General features: G+C 39.5%; 1 protein-coding gene across 1 annotated transcript in view; it reads left to right on the forward strand.

Moving 5' to 3' along the window:
- FSTL5 (follistatin like 5) overlaps nt 1-23,530 on the forward strand; it is a 591,837-nt gene that overhangs the window by 36,741 nt on the left and 531,566 nt on the right. The window contains exon 2 of the mRNA XM_061583858.1: nt 7,880-8,020. Coding sequence (XP_061439842.1) covers nt 7,898-8,020 — 123 coding nt within the window. The 5' untranslated portion in view covers nt 7,880-7,897. The remainder of the gene's footprint in view (nt 1-7,879; nt 8,021-23,530) is intronic.

Below are 23,530 nucleotides of genomic sequence, written 5' to 3' on the forward strand. Positions count from 1 at the left end.
TGCTCTACTGTGGGTGGTTTATTTTTTTAATGTATTTGTTACCACACTTGCTTGGGGCATGCACCTGTATACATGGCTGCAGATGTCTGCATGTTCAAAGAATTAACCACTGTAGAACATAAAGGACTAGGAAATTTAGCTCAGATATGCTAGTGTAAACATTGCTCACTGTGGTCCTGCTTTCATTCTGCCAGAGTTTAGGGATGCAGAGGTTCAAGAGTGGGCATCCAGCCAGCAGGTCCAGAGCTTGGGTAGGCAGTGTGGCTACCTGAATAACTAACAGAGGAGGTTTGGGAGGCTTGTGGGGAACTCAGTGGACTCCCTGAGCTCAGGATTCTAAAAACATTCACAGGTTTTAGTGACTGAAAAAATCACAGAAGAATAGGGTATCCTGGAAGCGTGATTTCCAGGTAAACAAAAGAGGAATATATGTCTTGTTTCTGCTTAACCAAGGAAGGGGTGGTTCTAGGCTTAAGGTGGAATTTAAAATACTTCTTGTAAAGGACACTTGAAATCTCTAGGTTCTCTGTAACCAATTGGTAGGTGATACTATGTTTCAGGGTCAGCCCTATTATTAGTCAGAATAAGGCAGTTACCTCAACTAGCAAATGGTACACTCAGGGAGTGGCAGTGAGGTGTTGGAGGATCAGGTAGGAAGCTGTGAAACTGAGGAGGAGTGCTGGTCTTCAGGCCAGAGGTTTGGCTCTTTAAGAATCCTATAGTTATCCACAAGGGAGTGGAGCCTAGGAGAGGTTGTCTGGAGGCAGAGGCTTAAGCCACATTCTGATCTCAAACTCTGTCAGAGCCAGTTGCTCTCTTGGAACTATATGTGGTCCTGCAACTTCTGACTTGCGGGTTCCAGCGTCAGACCTGAACATGACAGAAAGTGACTTTGAGGCATTCTAGTCTGTTTCTTTTCTCTGTCTATGAATGCCTCCTCTTTAGGGTCTGTTCAACTTCCAAGTGCCCAAAATCAAGCTAGTGGTCAATACATGCTTCACTTTTCCTTTGCTTGCGCTTTCTCTATGTGCAAGTTTCGTTTGCTGTTTATTGTGTGAAAAAGCAGATCAGTTTCTTTACCTCTGCTTAAGCTAGCTGACTCCAAAGTCTGGTCTCCTGCTGTTTCTCCATGCCATTACATGCATACTACAGAATGGATATTTTGGCATTATAAGCTTGATTGACAAGCCCAAGTGTGGCTTGGTGGATTCAACATAGTACTTTCACTGGTGTTTTGTTACATCTGCCATTTCTACTTGCCAAAGGCAAATAAGAGTCTATACCTTTGACTGCAGTGTGATATAATTCCGAGAGTGGTGGACTTTGAATGGGAAGACTTGCTTGTTTATTTCTCCAGATGGTCATGAAGCTCACTGGGTAACTATAAGCAAAGCATTATCTCAGCCTAACCTGTTTCATAGATGGTAAGGATAAAATGGAATGGCTGTATATTATTGAAGAACACAAGTGCCCTGCTGGATCATGTCAGTGGCCCATGTAATCCAGCACCCTGTTCTCACAGTGGTCAACCAGATGTCTATGGGAAGCCTGAAAGCAGGACCTGAGTGCAATAGCACTTCCTCCAGTTGGTTCCTAGCAGTATAGTATTCAGCAGTATAGTGCTTCTGTCAGTGGAGGTAGAATACAACCATCAGGGTTAGTAGCCATTGATAACCATTTATTTCTTCATTTGTTTTTTATATTATCACCCACTTTTCTACTTAAAAATATTCAAAGCTGATAACATAAACAAACATGACAGTCTAAACTCCATTTTTCAACATTTGAAAATGTATACCCTTAATTTTCAACTGAATGCGTCTCAAAGTGCCTCTGAAAAACATTGACATATAAATTATTTTTTATTTAATTAATTTGTTAGTGGCCTCATATCCATTGGTCTCTAAGCAACTTAACAATACATTTTAAAAGCATAAAATGAATTTAAATACATATAATAGACAAAATATAAAACCCAAACAAAAAGGACTAAGATAACAAACCAAATGGGATAGACATTCTTGTTTGTTTCCTACAGGATACCATAAATTAGACCATAAAACTGGAATACATATATTTAACTGTACCAGAAAGTAGAATGAAACTGGAATACATAGTAGAAAACATTTTAAAATACAGAAGGGTTTGTAGCTAAGAGAGAGGCATTTCTCAAACGAAAGACTTTGTGTCCTCTGTATGGGATACAGACGTTTTAATGTCATTCCTAGTACTGTCACAGATCTCTGATTCTTCTAAACATTACTGAAAGATGCTTTTTTTTACTACTTTTTCCTGTTGAATGCATTTAATGATACTTTCCTTTCTTGTGGGAGTGTGGCAAAGATGCATTATCTGAGATGAACAGATAGGAGAATGAGCTGAGCCTAAATAGAATTTTCTAGAAATCTTATGCAAATTGCTTTCGTGGATGTATATCTATTTCTGTGTTATCCTTAAGTAGCAAGAAACAAGGCAGTTATTGATTATTGTAGCTCCAACTGTCTGAATCCACATTTCATGGCATCTGCCTTAATTGTGCAATATGTCAAATATGATTTAGAAACAGGGCAAATTCACAAAAATCGCATTCTCCGAAACATGGGATATCCATGCTTCTAATCATCAGTAAATCACAACTACAAGAGATTATGAGAACTTTCTTGAATAGAGCTCTTCAGTTTGCCTAAATATCAGTGCTTTTGTCACTACCTCACAAGCTCCCTCTTTCTAGGAACCAGTTGGATTTTAAAATGCCAACATTTCACAGCTGAAAAAATATAAGGTTCAGGAGAAAAATTCTGACTGTGTCTCAGGACAAGATCTGGAATATTCTAAGCTTGCAATCCCTGGGAGAATGGCATGTCAGTGGGAAGGTATCACCAGAACTCTAGGAAGCACTGAATCTCCCTCTCTGAGGGTGCAGAGAGGTCTAACCTTAGAGATAAAAATGTAATATCTGATGCCTCCCTGCTGCAACAGAAACCTCCATAGTCCTTGCCTTACTGACATCAGAGCTCTGGCATCCCGAGGGCCAAATAAGAGGCATGACAGGGAAAGGATCACGGTCCTCTGCCCCCCATACCAGGAAGGAAATTACTTCACATCTGGAGAAGGCATAGTGAATTTCCCTCCCATTGGGAGATAAATCACTTAAGCAAAATTTCAAAAATCCAGAAAAGAACAGAGGAGTGCAAGTCTGCTGCTCTGCCCTCATTTCTGCCTGCTGGTGAGATCCCTGCAAGGCTTTGGATATTGCTGTTCAACTATCTTTGGTCCTCCCTTCCTGCTGCCCTTTAGTATTGCAGCCTCAGAGTAATAAGAGACCAATCCTGAGGATGAATCATTCTGTCATTTTCCTTAGAACTCTCTTCATTATAACGATCAAATCCATATTTGATGAGTGTCGGCTTTCTGCATCAAATATGGGAAGGCAAAATACTATATTTAATCCAAAGGGGCATTGGTGGATACTATTCTCTGCATGCTTTCTGATAATGTTCAAAGCTAAGCAAGAAGCTCCCTCAAGCCAACAGGGCCATACGTGGGCAAAATGCAGATGAGTGAGAAAACAACGAGGAAACCTTGTTTCATATTCCAAGGAAATCTCTGGTCAACACCTGTATGGGTCATTGATTCCATAATTGGATGGTTAATAGATGAAATGCAGCTGAAAGTGGGTTTGCTTCCGGGGGCTGTGCTTCTTCCACTCCTTCTTTGCTAGGCATCTGGAAGTTGGGGTGCAGGAAATTGATTTGTACATCAGCCCTACTCAAGCCAGCTCGAGCTATTTTGCTGCTCTAGGCAAAATTATTATTTTTTCCTGCTGTTTGCTCTTTGTTGCATGCAACCAGGGAAGATAACAATTGCATCTTGACTTGAAGGGTCTTCCCAATTGTAGCCCATTTCCCCTACATCATGCAGGGGGAAACTCTGGAAAGTTGTTTCCCCAATCATGGTTTTACCAATTCTGCTGCTTGAGGGAGTCACTAGTACTTTCTAGTGGGCTGGCCTGGTCCTGAACTGCATTACAATAGGGTAGATTAACATATCCCCATGTGTACCTTATGTGTATCTCTTAATGGTTTCCCATTCTATAATGGTTTCTCTCTCCCTACAATCATCACCTTCCTTTCAACTAGAAATCCTATGTATCAATGAGATCTTTTATGGAAATGAGATAATTGATTCCAATTCAACCATGGTTTGGCAGTCTACCACTTCCAGTGCTTTGTAATGCCAAGGTAGAGAGGAGCCTAGACCAAAACACTTGAAGACAAAAATAATTAGCTTCCTCCCACAACTGAACTTTTAAAATACAAGAGTTACAAACTAAAGCAAACTTATTTCCAGTTTAAACAGGTATGCATTTCCAGCTATGCCAGTCTGACTAGCTGTGCAGACCAAAGATTATTTGGAGCTTGATTTATATGGCTAAACTGGTGCCCTCTGGCTGTTATTCATCTTAATGAATCGGGATGGGGAGGGAATTCAATTCAGTTTGCATTAAAGGCACATTTACCTAAATTCACACTTTCTGAAACAATGCACAAACTGAAACACAGCCATCTTTAGAAATGCACTCTTCTCTGTATTCTACAATGCAAGCAAGTCCATAAAGTGTACATATTAGTGAAAATAACATTAAAAATGCATCATGATAGGGGAAGTTGCTTTGCAGAAAATGTGTATATTAGGCAAAATTGCAGACAAGCATGTGTATTTTGAGAAATTCACTGACAAATTTGGACTTTAAAAAATAATAATTTGCAAACTGGTGTGGAAATGTGGAGAACTGAACATAAGATCAGAAAAATGAGAACGTGAAATAAACTGAAATGGACAGATTCACCCATCCCTACCTTCCATAGAAGATGAGAACAGAGTTTCTGCCTTCCCCATTTAGTCCTCTCTCCATTAGTACAGTTAGCTGGATTTTTTTTTAAATAATCAGGGTGCAAACCATTTCTGCCTTCCCACTCAAAAAAGGAAAATGTAATAACCCTAATCATTGCTCTGGATCAGAGGGGATACTGTGATCTCTGCATGAGTGATGAGAAGGTACAGTATGTCAAGGGAAAACAGAAACGGGAGTGGAAATTGCTGATGTTCACTTATTTGTACCATGTCCAAAATGGAAATCAGTCCAGTGAATATAATCTATATTTGCTGTTGTTTTCAATCCACAAACAATATGTCAGTGATTATGATTCCCCTCCCCTTTTGGCACTTTGTTTCCTTTGCATTGAAATGAATAGGATAGAATAATGTAATGACAACATAATTTGCATAATTAATTCTGTAAATTATTTAAGCTATGTATTTTTGCCACAGCAGACCATAGTTTCTGCACTGAAACAGAAATAGTGCTGCCTGCTATGATTACAGGGCAGTATGGACAATGTTGTCTTCTTACAGTGCTAGTTAAGAGCAGTGCCTAATTACAGTTTACTTTGACAGAGGAGGAGTTGGCTATAATCTAAATGGTATCAATGACATCTCAATATATTGGAAACAATCTCTGGTAGACATGTTTTGTTTGACTTGCATGGTTGCCCGTGTTGTGTTGTTAACAAGCTTCCAATTATCTATGTGAACAGCTGTCTCTCTATGCAGAGTTGTAAACGCTCATTATGACACCTTTTAATGAAAAGATGCTACAACAAACTTTTGGCCAATGAAATTATTCTCAGGTTATAATAGTTTGCTGGCTTGCTATATTATAGGAAGAAAAAGCTTTAGGTGAACTTTAGGTTCAAAGGGAACTGTTTTGCCTTGCTTTTTTCCCAATTATTCCTCCAGATGAAGCATGCTAGCTAAATATCATTAGCTGAAATGAAATTTTATTTTTGCAATCAAGAAAACAGGCTATCTAGTGGCCTGTGAAATCCATTTTACACCTTGATCCTAAAGTTATGCATAGAGAGACTTGCACAATAGAACTGCATTAGAATCCCGAATGCTAGGCAAATCTGTTCTGCTGTGTTTTCCTGTTCATTTCTATTGAAGTTCTGTATATGAAAAGCCATCACACAGTAATGATATCATCTGTCTTGAGAACAACTTGGAATCATTAAGGCTCCCATTTTACAGATGGAGAACTGGGGCTAAGAGAGGGTAGCTTGTCTACTTCCTATCTGTGAATAGGAAGGCAAGCCTACATCTCCCTAAATCTTAATCCAACACTTTTCACATGGTATTACAGAGACTATTCTGCTATTGCTAATCAGGCAAAGCTCCATGGTTTGTTGCTTGCATACACCATGGTAGTCATGCATTGCCAAAAAAAAGGGAGACAGACTCTGTTTGTCATCGAGGAGGGCTATTTCCACCTGCCTTGCCCCACCCTCCAGCCCTGGAAGCCTTCAAACACAGCTTCTTTCAGAAGACTTTCTGGTCCTTTGGGTTGAGCCATAAGGGTCAAGAGGATAGAAGAGATTTTTAAATATTTTTCCTTTAGCTTTATTGTTGAACTTTATGCTCAATTATACTTTGATATATATATTTAATGTTGTAGTGATTATACTTTTTATTATGTATTGTTTTGTTACAGCATTTGGACTGTTTGTGTGGACCGCTTTGAGCACATATGTATTTGTGGGAAATGTGGTGTATAAATAAATATGTATTTGTGGAAAATGTGGTATATAAAACAACAACAACAACAACAACAACAACAATAATAATAATAACAACACATTGGCATAAAATTGGCACATGATAATTTAGATATATAGACATAAATTTAGAAATAATTTTACTAGCATTGCACCATGTTTTTATGAGATTTAATTTTTAACATGAAAAATCAGCTTTCGAGAGGTTCAAAAGGAAACCCACAAGCTTGTCTGCATTAGTGCTCTTTCACATTTTGACCCAGCTGTTCACAGCCCCAATATGCTGCTGCTATTTTTTATTTTTATTTTTAGGGCTTCCTTGCTACAAGATCCAGCCAGTCAGACATCACTGAGTGAACACGGTGATATTACTATGCGGACAAGCAAATAGCAAGATTATGCAAATGACACCCTCCCTCTAACTAAGGAGGGGAGTAAATACACCTCCATTGCTCAGACAACTCTCTGATGTCCCCTGGTTTGCCTCACTGGGTGGCAGCAGTTTCATTGCCCATCAGCATTGTGAAGCACTGTGAATCAAACTCACAAGGGGGTGCAAACAACAACAACAACAATGATAATAAATAGGAAACCATGCTTATGTTTTGTATTTGTGTGTGTGTTTGAGAGGGGGGATGTGTCCTGTTTTGGCTCGGAACCCATTCCTGTTACCTGTTAAGGAGAGCATATCTTTGCCAGGAGGACTTGTATTGGCAAGCTTGCTGTACTCCGTGAGTGCTCTCCCTTGCCACAGTCTCATAGCAGCAGCTTGCTTTGAAACGTGCCATATCTTCTATTCCTTGTTGAGCATACACTAATGTACTCATTTTCTTTATTGGTTTCCTCATTAGTAATGTAGGCAGATTTTCAAAAAGGAATGTGTTTGTAAGCAAAAAAGGTTAGATGCTCTTATCTACAGTATTTTCTTTGTCTCTTAGTGTTTTTAAAGGAGCCTTTTCCTTTGCAGTGCATTCCTCTTATGTTTCTTTCCTTTCATGATTTTATTGGTTTATTTTTTTTGCTGATCATGATAGGCTATGGATTCTGAATGTTGATTAGAAAGTATTTAGTTACGTCCAAAACATCCATATTAGCTCCTGATTCCATCTTATACTTAGTGGCTATAAGGGATGGTGTTAATTTTCCATTGCTTGTTCAAGTCCACATATTAAATTCAAACACCTGGCATATTTATGGAACTTTAACAAATCAATTATATTTCTGATTCTGGCAATAACACTTTCCTCTCTTTTTCTCTGGTTTAGGCAGAAGTTCTTGGAAAGATGTTTATGTGGTGGACAATTGTTTCTTTCCTTGGATGCATTTTCCTGGGTGCAGAAGGATGGCCACCAAAAGAAGGATATGATTTCAAACCCTACCAGCCTCTTGTACGATTACGCCACAAGGTACTGTTCTGATCTGCCAATACTGTCTGCTTTTATATTCTAAGTTTTATTCCCAGGAATAAATTATTATTCCCAGGAATTGCTTTCATTAACATACTCTTTGGAAACAAAGCTTTTTCATTCATTGTATTTTTAAAGATTGTTGAGATTGGTAGAGAGGGCCCTCTTGGTAGTTCCAGTGTCCACGGAAGTGCAGTGGTAGTGGTCTGGGACATTCTTTGTGGCAGCCCCCAGATTGTGGGATTCCTACTCTAGTGTCCTCATTGTACAGCATATGCTGAAGACACACCTCTTTGCCACCACACCCACAAAGAAGACTCAGACATGATATTGGTGAAATGTTACATTTATTCAAATATAACAATCCTCCTTTGGAGGAACTGCAGCCACATTGTCCTAATGAAGGCAATTAAACCAAATCAAACCAATTCAAAGCCCCTACCTTATTTAACCTCTTTCTTAATGACTTGAAACATTGCTGTTCTTCTCCAAATTTCCACTCCCCTAAACTGGCTGGATCTGATTGTCCCCTCCTTCTATATGCGGACGACGCTGTTTTAATGTCCCTATCAAATGTGGGGTTAAAACACCTTTTAAGTGCCTTTATGAACTATTGTTCTGAGAACTTGTTAACTATTAATTTTAACAAGTCTAAGATTCTAGTTTTTTCTCGTCGACGGTCTGTCCATCCATGGAAGATTAAGGGTCAGACAATCGAACAAGTCAAGCAGTTTAGATATCTGGGGGTGTTATTCCAGTCAACCCTTTCTTGGGCCTCTCATATTTGCTCTGCGATCCAATCTGCTCTCAATTCAGTTAAGGCAATAATCCGTTTTTTCTTTACTAAGGGCGGGCAATACGTACCTGCCGCGATCCAAGTGTTTAAACTTAAAACTCCCAACTTCTCTATGGGGTCCCGTTATGGGCCCCGAGCTTTAATGCCAAGGTTGAATCTGTTCTTTCTTCTTTCCTCAGAACAATCTTTGGCATGCCTCGCTGCGCATCCGCTGCAGGCCTCCGTTTGGAGACTGGGCTTTGCTCAATTGAATGCACTGCTTGGCTACTGGCCTTTAGATTCTGGCTTAAAGTGGCCTATGCCAATCCTGACATGGGCTACTTACATCTACTATGGAAAGACTCATATATTAGCTCATGGTCAAAGAGTTTCCAGGACAAACTAAAGCTGCTTGGCCTTTCAATAGCCTTAGTGTCATCACTAGACGCCAGTTCAGCAAATCACATTATTGAGCAACGTATTAATGATATTGATGCTCAATATTCCAGATCTAGGGCTCGCAATACTTGCTCCCCTATGTTTTTTTATCTCCAATTCTCATTTCCTGCCCGTGCATCCTATTTAATAAATCTATCTATTCCAAAATATCGTATACTCTTTTCAAGAACGAGATTCAACTGTTTCCCCCCCCCCGCGATTTTAGTTGGCCATTTTAAAGGCATTCCCTATGCAAACCGCATCTGCCCATGCTCAAACTCTGAAGTCGAATTATTGGTTCACACTTTTCTTTTTTGCAACCTTTATTATGCTGAACGGCTTAGATTTATTTCTCCCATAATTAATCGCTTTCCTGGAAGATCAAATAACTGGTATGTCCAACTCCTCTTATCCGATGCTGATAAGCTATGGACAGAAATGGTTGCCAAATTCTTAAACTTAATCCAGTTAAGACGAAATAATTATTGCTTTTAAACTGTGTTTTTATAGGATTATACTGTTATATTAATATATTATGTTTTTATTTTTTATGTATTTTGTTGTATTTTTTGTACGACAGGTCTGTGACTGTATAATAAAATTCATTCATTCATTCACCAATTCAAACCAAGTTCAAACCGCTTGGGCAGGTGAGGGCTAAACTCCATCTGGTAGGGCAGAATCCCTCCAGTTCCCTGGGCATGTCAGCAGCCATCGGTTGTGGCTCCCCATCCAAGGATGGGGAAGCAATTCTGTCCCTCCACCCCACCTCCACATTGTGGCCCCACCATCCTGACGTTCACCCCAATGCGCAAGTGAGTTCAGAAGGGCACCCCCAGGTCCCCCCATGCAACAAGCAGTGGATGTCCCCTATAAGGTGCCCTTCGCCCAATAATATCTCAGTATATCTGTTGTTTACTCCCAGGTCTTCCTCACCTGCCTGAACTCCATGCCAATAAGGCAAGCTGACCTCACCACTCCTAAAGCCAAATGAAATAAATCCCCGCAGTATGAAGTAGGCAAAATGGAAGGGAGCTGAAATCAGAATCCCACCAAAAAGTCCTACTCAGCCCCAATATGGTGACTGGCAAAGCCCATACAGCAGGGAGGGAGGGTGGCTGCAACAAAGCAAAGAGGATGGGTTAGGGGTGGAACTGACTTATAAGCCTCTCTCATCTCCCATCCTGATTGGCCCGGAGGCCTCACATCATGATCCCTGCTAATCCCTCTTTCTTAGGAGATTCTTCCTAAAACGTCTTCTTCAGACAACAGGGGGTGGAGGCAAATTTGCCCCCGCCAAATGGCAGGAACGCCATTGCCCTAAGCTTTAACAGCTGAAATACACTTTTAGGACCTGCCTTTATTATCTGGTTAAATTGTATTTTTAGTGTTGTATTAAAATTTAAAATTATATCATTTAAGTTGTTTTGTTGTAACCTGCACTGGACCTTATGGTAAAGGGTGGGTAAGAAAGGAAGAATACATAATTATACAGCCACGAGAGTAGCTGTATACTACACCCAGCGTGGATTTGTCACATTCCGCAATGATAAATTGAAAACACCCCATGCCATTCTGATGCTTCCCATGAGCTCATTTCAAAACAAAACCTTGCAAACCTTATATTTTTATTTATTTATTTAATTAAGCTTATATACCGCCCGACTAGCAACAGCTCTCTGGGCGGTGAACATTAAAAATACAATAAAAATAACACAATACAGTATATCACAATACAAAACTGTACAAAAACTGTACAGTCTAAAATCAAAATATAATAATTTAGAATTAACAGGAATTAAAATGCCTCAGAGAAGAGAAAGGTTTTAACCTGGCGCCGAAAAGATGATAGTGTCGGCGCCAGGCGCACCTCCTTGTGGAGACCATTCCATAGTTCGGGGGCCACCACTGAGAAGGCCCTAGATCTTGTCACCACTCTCCGGGCTTCCCTATGAGTCGGAACCCGGAGGAGGGCCTTCGTAGTAGACCGTAGCGTACGGGCCGGTTCATATCGGGAGAGGCGTTCCGACAGATATCGTGGTCCCGCGCCGTATAAGGCTTTATAGGTAAGTACCAACACTTTGAATCTGGCCCGGAAGCATATTGGAAGCCAGTGCAAACGGGCTAGCACAGGTGTTATATGCTCAGACCGCTTAGTTCTTGTTAGCAGTCTGGCTGCCGCATTTTGCACTAGCTGTAGCTTCTGAATCATCTTCAAAGGTAGCCCTACGTAAAGTGCATTGCAGTAGTCCAGACGCGAGGTTACCATAGCATGTACCACTGATGTGAGGTCCTCACATCACATTATAGTCCTGAACTCAGAAATACTTGCTTAAGAAACCTTTAAATTACACAAAACAGTCAAAGAGAATTGACAGTTCAAAGTGAAAAAAGAGAGAAAAACCAGACCCCTTTTGGTCTTTTTTCTGTCAGAGTTCTCATAATTTGTTGAAATTAATTAAAAATCAGCCATGTTCACAGATTACCTGTAATCCTATTACTGACCTTGCCCCATACTCTGACCTTCATCTTCGGCAGTTTAAAAGCTTAAAAATGCCTGGCTGATTTTTAATTAATTTAAGAAATTTAGCATTGAACTCAATGGGGCCGGGCATGCTCAGTAAGAACCAACTAATAAGGGGGCCAAACCCACACTAGGCCTTTATTTCACTTTAGACAGCCATGGCTTCCCCTAAAGAATCCTGGGAATTGTGGTTTGTGAAGGGTGCTGAGAGGAGACTCCTCTTCCCCTGACAGAGCTCCAGTGGCCAGACTGGTTTAACAGTCAGCTGCTCTTATTGAAGCTCTGTGAGGGGAACAGGGCATCTCCAAGCAACTTTTTGTACACCGCTTAGATATATTTTTATATATTAAGCGGTATAGAAATAGTCTAAATAAATAAAATAAATAAATAAATTCTTCCTCCTCCCCTGCCCACTCCATGCCTCTCTCTCCATGGTCAGTTTTACCTATCCTAAACATGATAATCCCACTGAACTGAATAAACATGCAAATGATCAAACCTGCCCTCCTCCTCCCACTCCTGCCTGCTCCCATCCCCCTCCTCACCTCCCCATCCCCTGTGTTCAGTTTCACCTATCCTAAACATGATTGCAGGGGAGTAAATCCCATTGGACTCAATAAGCATGCCAATGATAAATCCATTCTCAGCAAACCTGTACAGGATCCTATTTCTTACCTCCCAGATTAAAAAGCAGAGGCACATGTTACCAAATTCTTCCAAGCTACACAGGAAGTGGATTGGACTGTGAAAGACCAACCCAAATTGTATTGGCATTTTCACAAATTTATAGGGCAGTACACTATCTCAGAGAAGAGGTCAGGTCTTCTGCTACCCTGCTGCATTCACTATAGCTGCCCAATTTCCCTGCTTTTAAAAGTTTGATAGAAATATCTGTTGGCTATAGGTACGTCCTTAACAGCAAGGTTTTTTGCCTATTAGTGAATATAATATAGTATTGACCTGATTGGTTGATGATGAAAGGAAAATGGACTGCCTTCAAGTTGATTCCGACTTATGGCAACCCTATGAATAGGGTTTTCATGGTAAGCGGTATTCAGAGGTGGTTTACCATTGCCTTCCTCTGAGGCTGAAAGGGAGTGACTGGCCCAAGGTCACCCAGTGAGTTTCATGGCTGTGTGGGGATTCAAACCCTGGTTTCCCAGGTCCTAGTCCAATTTTCTAACCACTACACCACACTGGCTCTCCAGTTGATGATACTGCTTACAAAATACTAGCCTACCCATTTGTTAAGATATTTCACTGAGGTCCTACTCCAAGTCCCTGCTTTATCAGATGTGTATAATGTAATCACAGAAGAAAGGGCTTTCTTAGTGGTGGTGTCCTGGTGTTGGAATGCCCTCTTTAAAGAAGTATACCTGGCATCTACTTTATAGTCTTTTGGCGAGTAGATTAAAGACATTTTACATATCCAGCTATTTTAATCTGTTGCAAACCTTAGTTGGCTTTCAAGGATTTTATTTGCTGCCCTTATTATGCCCTAGTTATGTTAGTGTTTTATTGTAACGGTTTAGATTTTAATTAATTTATTATCTATATTGTTATACATTTCCCTGGGATCTATTTTGATGAAGAGCAGTATAGGAATGTTTTAAGTAAACCTTTGACATTGCAAAAACTGTTTGCTGCTTAGAAGACCAAGACTGGAGTGTGTTGTGTCTCAGGTCACATACGTACATATTATATACAGCCCAAACCTATGGTACGAGCACTGGAATTAGTTATGTAAGAGCTGGCAGGAAGGGGGGGACTGTTTCTTAAAAATAGTAAATTGACCAGATGGAGTTGTAAAGATGCATTACCTTTCTGGCTAAAGACCCTTTTCTTTTGTACTGTGAGCAGTAAATATCAAGCACTGAAGCCTGTAGTTCATTACAACTGAAAAATGGTGAGCCCAGAATATAACTTCTACTGTCCTCCACTTGTTGCCAGAGTGATGGTTGATTTGCCCCATCCTTTATGAGTGAAGGCACAAGGCTGGGGTATTCAGATTCAAGAAGCTGGAACCTGATCCATCGTACATCTCTGGTTCACCAGTGAAATACTGATGAGAAGACTGGAATGCCATGTTTAAATATATTTATTTTTTTCCTTTAAATATACACAGCTCTAACTTTTTTAAAAAGAAGGAAGGATCTTTAAGCTCTGCACGTAACCATAATTAAAAACAGAGGACATACAAGAAAATATGACTGAGAGGAAAATACATCTTTGCAACCAGCTAACAGAACTGGATGTTTGTTATTTCTAAAAGTTGCTACATCTTGACAAACCCATGAAAGATAATTATAATTTTCATGAATAGAAACTAGCATTAATGTACAAGAAATAAAGATAAGGTAAACCTCTAAAACTTGTGGATTTAAAAATCAATTCCTATATGGATTCACATAGAGTATTCCTATAATAATTTTGTGCATTGTTTGATATGCGCTGTGATAATCTTTGTAATTTAATCTACAGCCATCAATAATTCCATATTTTCCTGTGTTTCATGAGATAAAATTTTGCAGTATCACTTATAAGAAGAAAAGATCCTGCACATAAATCAAGCACTGAGACTTATTACTATTTTGTGCTTTGCTTCCTGATGCAAAGAAAGGACACAGTTATGGGCTGGCTACTTGTAGCTCAGTGGGCCATATGATTTGAACAGAATTAAAGTAACAAATTGTTTATCATTTATCCCTCACTTCTGATTTACAGGCAATCAAGCTGAGTGATAAAGGTGCCAATGCACTCCACTTGTATGATTTATTTTTTATTCTTATTTAAACATATGTGATCTTAAAAATAAATTTCAAAAGTGTACCTTTCTGTTTGTATGGACTTTGAATATCAGGGTTACTTTTGTGTCATTCTACACATTCCTCATGTTTACTGGTGTGTGTATGTGCTAATTTCCAATCATGTGGATGTGCTGTGTGGTTTAAGAAATAGAGTTCTGAGATTGTCACATATGAGCAATCTGTATTACCACTTAGGGTCAGAATGATGGTTAATTCCACAGCAGACAACCTAATTGACTGAGGCTTCAGTTCAGTATGACCCCTTGAATTCAATGGAGATTACTTTTGAGCAGACATGTATAGGATTACACTGTAAAACTACGATCCCATGAAGATTTAGGGAGCAATCCAACTACCAGGCAGCCAGCGTAGGGGGGCCGGTGACAGAGGAGCCAGCGGAAAGCTCCATGGGATCCTCATCCCATTTGGGAGCCACCACCCCGGCTGAACACCAGCTCCATTGCAAGCCACATGCATGAGCCAGCCAGAAAGCACCGGCTCTGGCCAACACGCCTCCCGGGGAGTAAGCACTCTCTGTAGGCCTGAATGGGATTTAATTTTTAAAAAAAAAATCAAAGAGGGATTGGGACCCAGGGGACGGGTCTGAACGTGAGAAAAATCTTGTGTACATCCCCCTGCAGCTCCTCCCTGCCACACCTAGAACACCCCATTTTCAGGCCTTCCATCAGCTTCTGCAGGGCATCCACCTGCCAGGCTGGTTGTTCCTGGCGGACCCTCCCAACAGCATCGGGAGGATCCTAGTGGAGACACATCTCCACTGAAACAGAGGCTGCTGATGGAGGCTGGTGGAGCCCGGCACAGCCAGGAGACTCCTGGCACTGCTGGGGGTCTATGGCATCCAACTTATTTAGAAATACACTCCATCGAACAAAGTGTATAAATGTGCTTAAGATCTGGCTGCAAAAGATGTAAAATTCCTTTAGCAAGGATTTAAAAAAATGAATACGAAGTACAGAATGGCACATATAGCCAATTTTGGTATGAAACTGCTGCATTTTTATGGTAGACAGAGGTATACTGATAAATCTGTGTGCCTCTTGCTCTTTCTGTTTAAATGTAATTTTTTAAACATACTTCCCATTGTTAAAAAGGCATTTTTTCACCAGTTGGCAAATTTAACATTGTGAGTGAGGAAGAATATGTATTGTTCTGGAATGTGACACAATTTACACCAATGGTGAGCAGAAGGTAGATTGGGATCTATTGGAACGTCTTGAGCTGATTAATTAGAAGATCAGAAATGGTTTCGGATTCCCAACTCTTTAACAATAACTTTCCCCACCTTAATTAGGTTACTGAAATAAAAAAAAAAAGCTATCCAGTAGTAAACCTTTATGTCAAAGGATTTTGAGTTCACTTCAGTTGTGGCACTGAAAACAAATCCATAGGTCCAGAATGTGCTCAGATACACCCTGTTCTTTAATTTTAAGTCTGGTTGTTTGGTAGTTCTTGGGGTTCTACTTTTTAAAAAAATCAACTTGAGCTTCTCCCCCCCACAGATTGCCAGAGGCAACCCTATACACACACCAGTATTGAGCATTATTTATTAGAATATGTGAATGGTATTTGCAAAGAAAGAGAACTAAACTTTGTAGAGTACTTTAGATTTGACTCAACTTTAAATGTGTCTTCCTTTTAAATACCTTTTGAAAAATTCAATAAAAATCTTTTCTCTATGATAAACAAGTTTTTATCGATAGATTGCTTTTCTTTTAATATCAGGATATCAGATAGGTCTCCCATTTTCAGGCTAGATGATTTTGCCTCTATTCTCACCAGAAAGGAGAAACCAGACTTTTAGAAGTTTGTTTTCATTTGCATGTAAGTGTTTATGAGAGAGGAAAGAGGGGTCTCATGAGAGTCTCTCATGCCAATGGTATTATAGTTGCACAAAGCTATCCTAGGAAAAGATAACTTTAGTAAGCTTTGAAATGGAATGAATTTGTTTCATTCTTTTTTTAATGTCCAGTTTACTTCTTGTTGAATTAGGATGTAGATTTAATCCTATGCACGCCCACACAGACGTAAGCCCCATTTAATTTAATGGGATTTACTTCAAGGTAAGTGTGTATAGGATTGCAGCTAAGGCTCGGGGTAGAGTTACACATCTTGCCTTCTCAATCTAGGTTAAGAAATGTGGAGCGCCCCATGGGCTGCCTTCATTTTTCAGCCACAACAATAGCTCTACTCAGACATTTCTCTTCACATGATTCCAAAGAAGTGAAGAGGGAGAGCAGAGATAAAAAGTCCTTATCCCATCTGTTGCATCACTATTGTTGACCCAGCAGCTCTCCATGTATTGGGGATGAATTTTTCAGACTCCCCACACAATTTAAAAATCTAAAAGATCAAGGCTCTTGGTGAGTAGAAAAGCCTCCCTGCTGCAGAAATTCAGCCCTCGACACATGGTGGACTTCAGAGGCAGCAGTGGTGGGTACAGAAGGACCTGTCTCAGCCAAAACATCCTCACCTGGTGGCTGAATGTCCTCACCATAAATTTATTTATTTGTTAAACTTATCTTCCACCCTTGCTCCCAGAAGAAGCCCAGGGTGGCATATATGGATGGGTGGGGTGAATCTTGGAAGACAAGTGAAGTGATGAGTCCCATAATCTGGGTGCTGCCATAGAAGAGGCCTCTTTGGAGGGAATTGCACTGCATATTGCCAGCCATTTCTCTGCCAGGTGCAGAAGCCCGAGAAATTCTTGAAAGTGATCTAGTAACTTTTTAGTCACCCCTATTTAAAAGTGCAAAATTAATGAACTTTTACAATAGCTTGTATAATTGATTGAATTGTCTGAATACCTTCCTTTTTGGCATTGTTCTCCTAATCAGTCAATGGTAATGCTTCTAAAAAGATCTATTTAATATTTATGTAGGCAACATTATAAACTGTGATGGCACATCAGTTAAAATTATTTGTGCAGAACATAGAAACCTTCATTTCTTGTGCACTGCAGCAATATTAAACTTTATTGACTATTTGCCCATTTTCTTTGTAGTGCAAAATACTATGTCAGAGAACTTTCTGATAACCTTGAATCAAGTCCTTCAAGTTTCTTTTAAAACTTTGGCACACATTTGCACTGGTTTATTCAAGTTGAAGAAAAAGGGAAGAATACTGCATACTTTGGCAGTGGTCCATACACTTCTGCAGAACATCGGATTGGCCTGTCAGCTTCTGGCTGGTTGCATTTGTGTGCCATATTTTGTATATTTAGCAGAATACTGTCCCAAGGTGTATCCATGACAATATGTGGATTTTGCTGTGCTCAGACTACTTCATGGTATTTGTTGATTATAGGTGCTGCATGTGCTGTTTGCTAAGTAATCAGATTTTTGAAAGCAATTGTCAGTAGGCTGGATTCAGAGGGCCCATCTGTGAAGAGAAGGGTTCCTTCTATTCATGAAAGGTACCAAGATCCAATGGAAGCTACTGTTGGAGGAAGTGGGCAAGGAGCAGGTTTCTATCAATTCTATTTTCCCTGCAGCTCTGCATGCTTCCTCTCAAGCCACTCCAAGGATCCCACAACCCTTTTCAGGGTGCTTTAGGATGGGGTAATTGGTAAAAATTGCCTGCATGTCCCCTTTCTCCAAGATGAGCAGAACTTTGCTTAGTACAAATCTGGATTCAACTCATTGATTTCTTGCTCAGGGACCTATTGAAACAAAGAACAAAAGGAGACCAATTTCTTGCTGTTTGTTTTCACAGTGTAGGTCAGAAGGATCTAATATAGACACATAGGTGATGTCCAAATTGTTGCTATTTTGGGGTGGGATTAAATCACATACCAGCAAATTCAGATTGCACAATTATTGTTTATTTGCCACTCTTATGCAACAAACTGCTCCCTCCCCACCTGGTCTTTTTTCCAATAAGAAAAGTGACAGAAAATGCACTGGGAAGTGTGAGATAGCAATTGCTTGACACAAAATCGGAAAGTGTGGAGTAATCAACAATTGTTTGATGCATTGGAAAGTGTGTGGGGTAACAATTGCCTCCCCACAAACAAATCAGAATGAATGCTCAATAAAGAGGTGATGTCATCTAACAGTCCCCTGAAACTTTGTGCAAACAAATTAGGATGAATACTCAATAAACAGGCTATTTGGAAGCAACTATATACACAAAAAATTGACATCTAAAAGATTATACCAACTGCAATTTATATTGGCAATTACAACAAAAGGAAGCTAATGATACTTACAGATTAGACTCTTCTCTAACTGTGGAATCTAAGTTGGATTGAATCGGAATGATTTTATCTGAAAAACGCATTGTAGAATGTCACCATGGGCATTAACCCCAGGTTGACTGGGCCTGAATATAGTAACCAATTTGACCAGCTAAGCTGAATGAGACTCTGCAAATGCAAGGATGGTGAAGGAAAATTCCTTGATTGCAGCCATCACCATCCTAGAATAGATCTTGAAATGGGCTCTGTATCTTGGTAATCAACATTAGGCTACAATCCTATACATTAAACTCTCTGGGACTGACTTCCAAGTAAAGATGCATAGGAATGGGCTTCATATCTTGCAATTTTTGAGATGTTAGGAAAAAAGCAGAACTCTTTAAGATCTACGTTACGTTGTATGTTAGAGCTAATGTGCCTAAACCTGTTAACTCAGATATAAAAGTCTTGCATACAGACTGTTGACTGAAGCTGTTACTCAAAAGGGAGCTCTTTACAGTATTTTCTTCCCTACTGGTCCTCCTAAGCCTAAAGTGTAGGTAGATAGGTAGGGATTCTGTGCAGTGGGAAACAAACATCTATTCTGCACCCCAAAGAAATGCCATAATTTGCTATGTTATATAGGTGGCATGCCCTTTCTAGCACAGGGAATAGCATTTGGCCCAGAGTTTCTCTCTCATTTCTGGGAGAAGAGTAAAAACATGCCAAATAACAGCATTGTTTTTGGAGGACTTGCTGAAAAGACATGGTGCATAATGACATCATTTTCAGGTGAGTTACCAGTGGAGGCATCATCATCATCATCATTATTAATAATTAGATTAATAATAATGCAGCAGCCAGATTGGTATCAGGGACCAGACGGTTCAAACATATAAAACCAATTCTGGCCCGCTTGCATTGGCTGCCTGTATGTTTCCGAGCTTGATTCAGGGTGCTGGTTTTAACCTATAAAGCCTTACATGGCTTGGGACCACAATACCTGATGGAACGCCTCTCCCGACACAAACCTGCAGGTACAATATGCTCAACTTCCAAGGCCCTCCTCCGGGTGTCTCCGAGGGAAGCTGGGAGTGTGGCAACAAGGGAGAGGGCCTTCTCAGTGGTGGCCCCCCAAATTATGGAATGATCTCCTTGATGAGGTGCACCTGGCGCAAACACTTATCTTTTTGGCACCAGGTCAAGACTTTCCTCTTCTCCCAGGCATTTTAGCATATGTTTTTAAATTGCTTTTTTTTAAAAAAAGTATTTTAAAATTGGTATATTTGTTCTTAATGTTTTTAATTGTTGTAAACTGCCCAGAGAGCTTCGGCTATGGGCCAGTATACAAATGCAATAAATAAATAAATAAATAAATAGAGGGAAAATGTTCTCTTTTGAAAATGGGCTTTTTCCAGCCCTCCCATCTGAACAAAGCAATGTTTTCTTATGAAGCAGAGTACGGTATAAGATAAGACATCTAGGCAACCAGCCAACATTCTGGCTGTTTAAGAGGAAGTTCCTTATATGATAACATTAAGCCAACTAGTTGTTGACACTGGTCATTCTTGCCGTCTCTAGGAGAAGTCACAGAGAGGCAGCTAGTGCTGCTTCTAGCAGGTAGCCTAATTGATAAAGCCATGGGGACAAGCCTTCTCTTTGATAAGAAAGTGTATAAAAGGCCAGGTTTTATAGCATTCATTACCCCTCAGCTCTGCTGGAGGGGAGTGTTGAAGAAAACAAGAACCCTTGACCCTGTGCGTTCACTGGCAAGGGGCCCATTTTGCCGGTATCAGCTGGAAACTTTACAATTATACCTCAAAAGTAATAAAATTATTCTTCATTCTGTTACAATCAAAATGTAAAGAAATTATCCATTTGTTCTTCAAAAAAGTAATACATTGCAAGTAATTCATTTTTCCTAATGGATTACTTCCAAGCTCTAAGCAAAATAATAGCCCCCATACAGCCACAAAAAGCTTTGGCAGCACACTAATCCAAACACCATAATCTTAAATGTCTAGGGGAAAAAAAAGATAAATCTTTACCTGACACCTGTTGTTCTGTTGCCATATGAATCTTGTTTTAGTTAACCCCCCCTAAAAGATAGATTCCTCTGCCACCTCTCTGCCCTGATCAAAATGTTTAGAATTCACCACTGCTCAACCCCCACGGAAGTGATAAAAATCCCCCTCCCCCTTTGCAGGGGTACAAATGGTCACATTCATCCCAGCTTTTCTAAATAGCACATGTTTGGGTTTGGCTTTTATCCATCATTTTGCCTAGCCCTTAAGTCAGATGTGGGAAACCTTTGGCCATCCAGATGTTGCTGAAGTACAACTCCCATCATCCTTGGTCATATGGCCATGCTTGATGGGACCAATGGGAGCTGTAGTTTAACAACATCTGGAGAGCCAAAGACTCCACAGCTGCCTTAAATTAAACACATTTCATGTTTACATTTGTATTATAAAATTCTTTATTGTTTATCTCTATAAAATAGAACCATCCCCAGCCCACTCTTCTCTTCCTTTCAGTTGCTTTAAAGTCCCATTGCAAAGATTCGTCTTCATACTTCATTTATTTCCTTTTGTGATGAAAGTGGCTGCATAGGAATCTAGTTCTTTGCAGATGTCAGGTAGTGATGTTGATAACTTCTTTTATCTCCCATTGTCAATTTGAGACCTCTGTGGGGGTTAGTATTATCCCTCAATATATACTAGATTATTGAGCCTCAAGTATTAATTGATGCAGAAATTCAAATTAAACCCTATCTGGACCACTTGGATCCCCAAACAAATGTATATCTGCATAGCATGGATTTCCAAAAAAATAAAATTAATGGTTTGCTTTATTTGGTTGCTCTTAACATTCTGCTGTAAGTTTAGCTATTTTTATTCTCAGCTCCACAAACTCTCTCCCAACCAGAACTAGCAGCTGGTCACTTTGATTCATGTGGGGTTTTAGTATGAAAAGTAAACCCTGCTGACTAGCTTGTATCTCTTGACATCTTGCTGGGGAATCAAATTTAACACCAAATGCCTTTCCGTAAGAATTAGGTATTGTTCTTGCTGGCACTCATAAAAATAGTATATTAAAAGGAACTCTTTCCTTTGACGGAGCAAACCCATTTACTGTGTCTTTTTGTGCTTGAAGAATATTGTAGTGTGTAGGTGCAACAATATAGCAGTTTTCAGAAAGCAATCCAGAAATAAGGTTCTTGTCTTAATCAGTCTTTTTTTTCTTGTTTCACTTTCTTCTTGTCAACTAGGTTTTATTGAATGAAGAAAATAGTTTTATATTGGACAATGACTCCAACGTAGAATTTATATTATTCTTCAATACTGTTGGGTTTTATAGATTGTTATGACTGAAAACTGGACAACTCTGGGTGCAATTCTAATTGTCCTGGCCAAACAAGAGCAGGCAGGATTTTGGATGTCATGGTGGTCCCACCACTCTGATCCTTCTGGGCCATTCATTAGGATTGCTTTGCTGTCAAGTTCCTTTCCTATATTTAGGCCGCTAACTGAAACTGTTTTTGGCTTATTCATATTTTATAATAAGTAGAAAACTTCCTAAAAACCAAGTTTTTTACCACATTTTGGAAGTCTGAATGTTCATCTCAAACTTCAATCCCTTCTGCCCTTACTTTCAAAAATATTTGTTGTGAGGAAAAAGGACTTCTGGAGACATCAAAGAACATCATAAAGCACACTTTCAAAAACAAATGAAAAGCGAGACTGTGCTGTTTTAAGACCCTATTAGTGGTTTAATTTTGTCATTCCTACAAAATTGAAATTGCTGTTGAGAACAACCAATGGGTTATAATGAGCATTAGTAATCAGTGACCTATTTTCATAATTAACACTGAGCCAGATCTTTTGGGGTAAAATTGAAAATGGCTATCACTTGACAATGCTTATGTCTTATTTGTGTTTTATTATAAGTGGAAAATGTACTTATGAACTAAGTCTGACCATATTTTTGAAGTTAAAATTGTGCATCTCAAACACACTTCAATCACTTCCACCTTTGGTTTCAAAAATATTTGTTTTGGTGTGGGGAAAGGACTTCTGGAGACATCAAAGAACATCATAAAGTACACTTTAAAAAAGGAAGGAAAAATAAGCATTCATGAAGGCTTTTTTTGTTTTGAAAAACAGGCTATAATTTCCTAAATAAAATTATGAACCAGTGCATGTTTCACTGTAGAATGTACACAAAAGTAGACTGACAATATAGTCCTTCTAGCCACTTACATTTACAGCTTTCTTTCTGTACACAAAAAGCACATGGGAGAAAAGATGTCCCAAGAAAACCAACTGAATGTGGGAGACTTTTTTTATGTTTGTCCCAGTCCATATAATGTGCTGGGGTAAAATGTTTCCAACAAAAACTGATACAGTGAGGCAGGTTTTAATGACCAGACAGAAATTTCTTTTGGAAAACCAAAAAGAGGCTGGGATTGCTAAGAAATTGATTTTTGCTATTGGGGTGCTTTTACGTCCCAGCCATAATGGATTTTTTTAAAGAAAGTCCCAGTATGATCCAGAGAAGCAGACTACTTCTGACACCACAGCCTTGGTTTAATTTTTGGACATTTTTGACAGTAATATTAAAACATGATGAAAATTTGGGGATATTTTACTACTCCAAGATACACTGGGATGTAGCTTGAGGTAGAAAAACTATCCCAAAGAACAGACAAAATGTTCCTTTTTTTATAGATACCCATGATTACACTGTAGTCACAATAAGCTCTTTCATA

This window comes from Rhineura floridana, chromosome 9 (genome assembly GCF_030035675.1).
Source record: "Rhineura floridana isolate rRhiFlo1 chromosome 9, rRhiFlo1.hap2, whole genome shotgun sequence".
Lineage (NCBI taxonomy): Eukaryota > Metazoa > Chordata > Lepidosauria > Squamata > Rhineuridae > Rhineura > Rhineura floridana.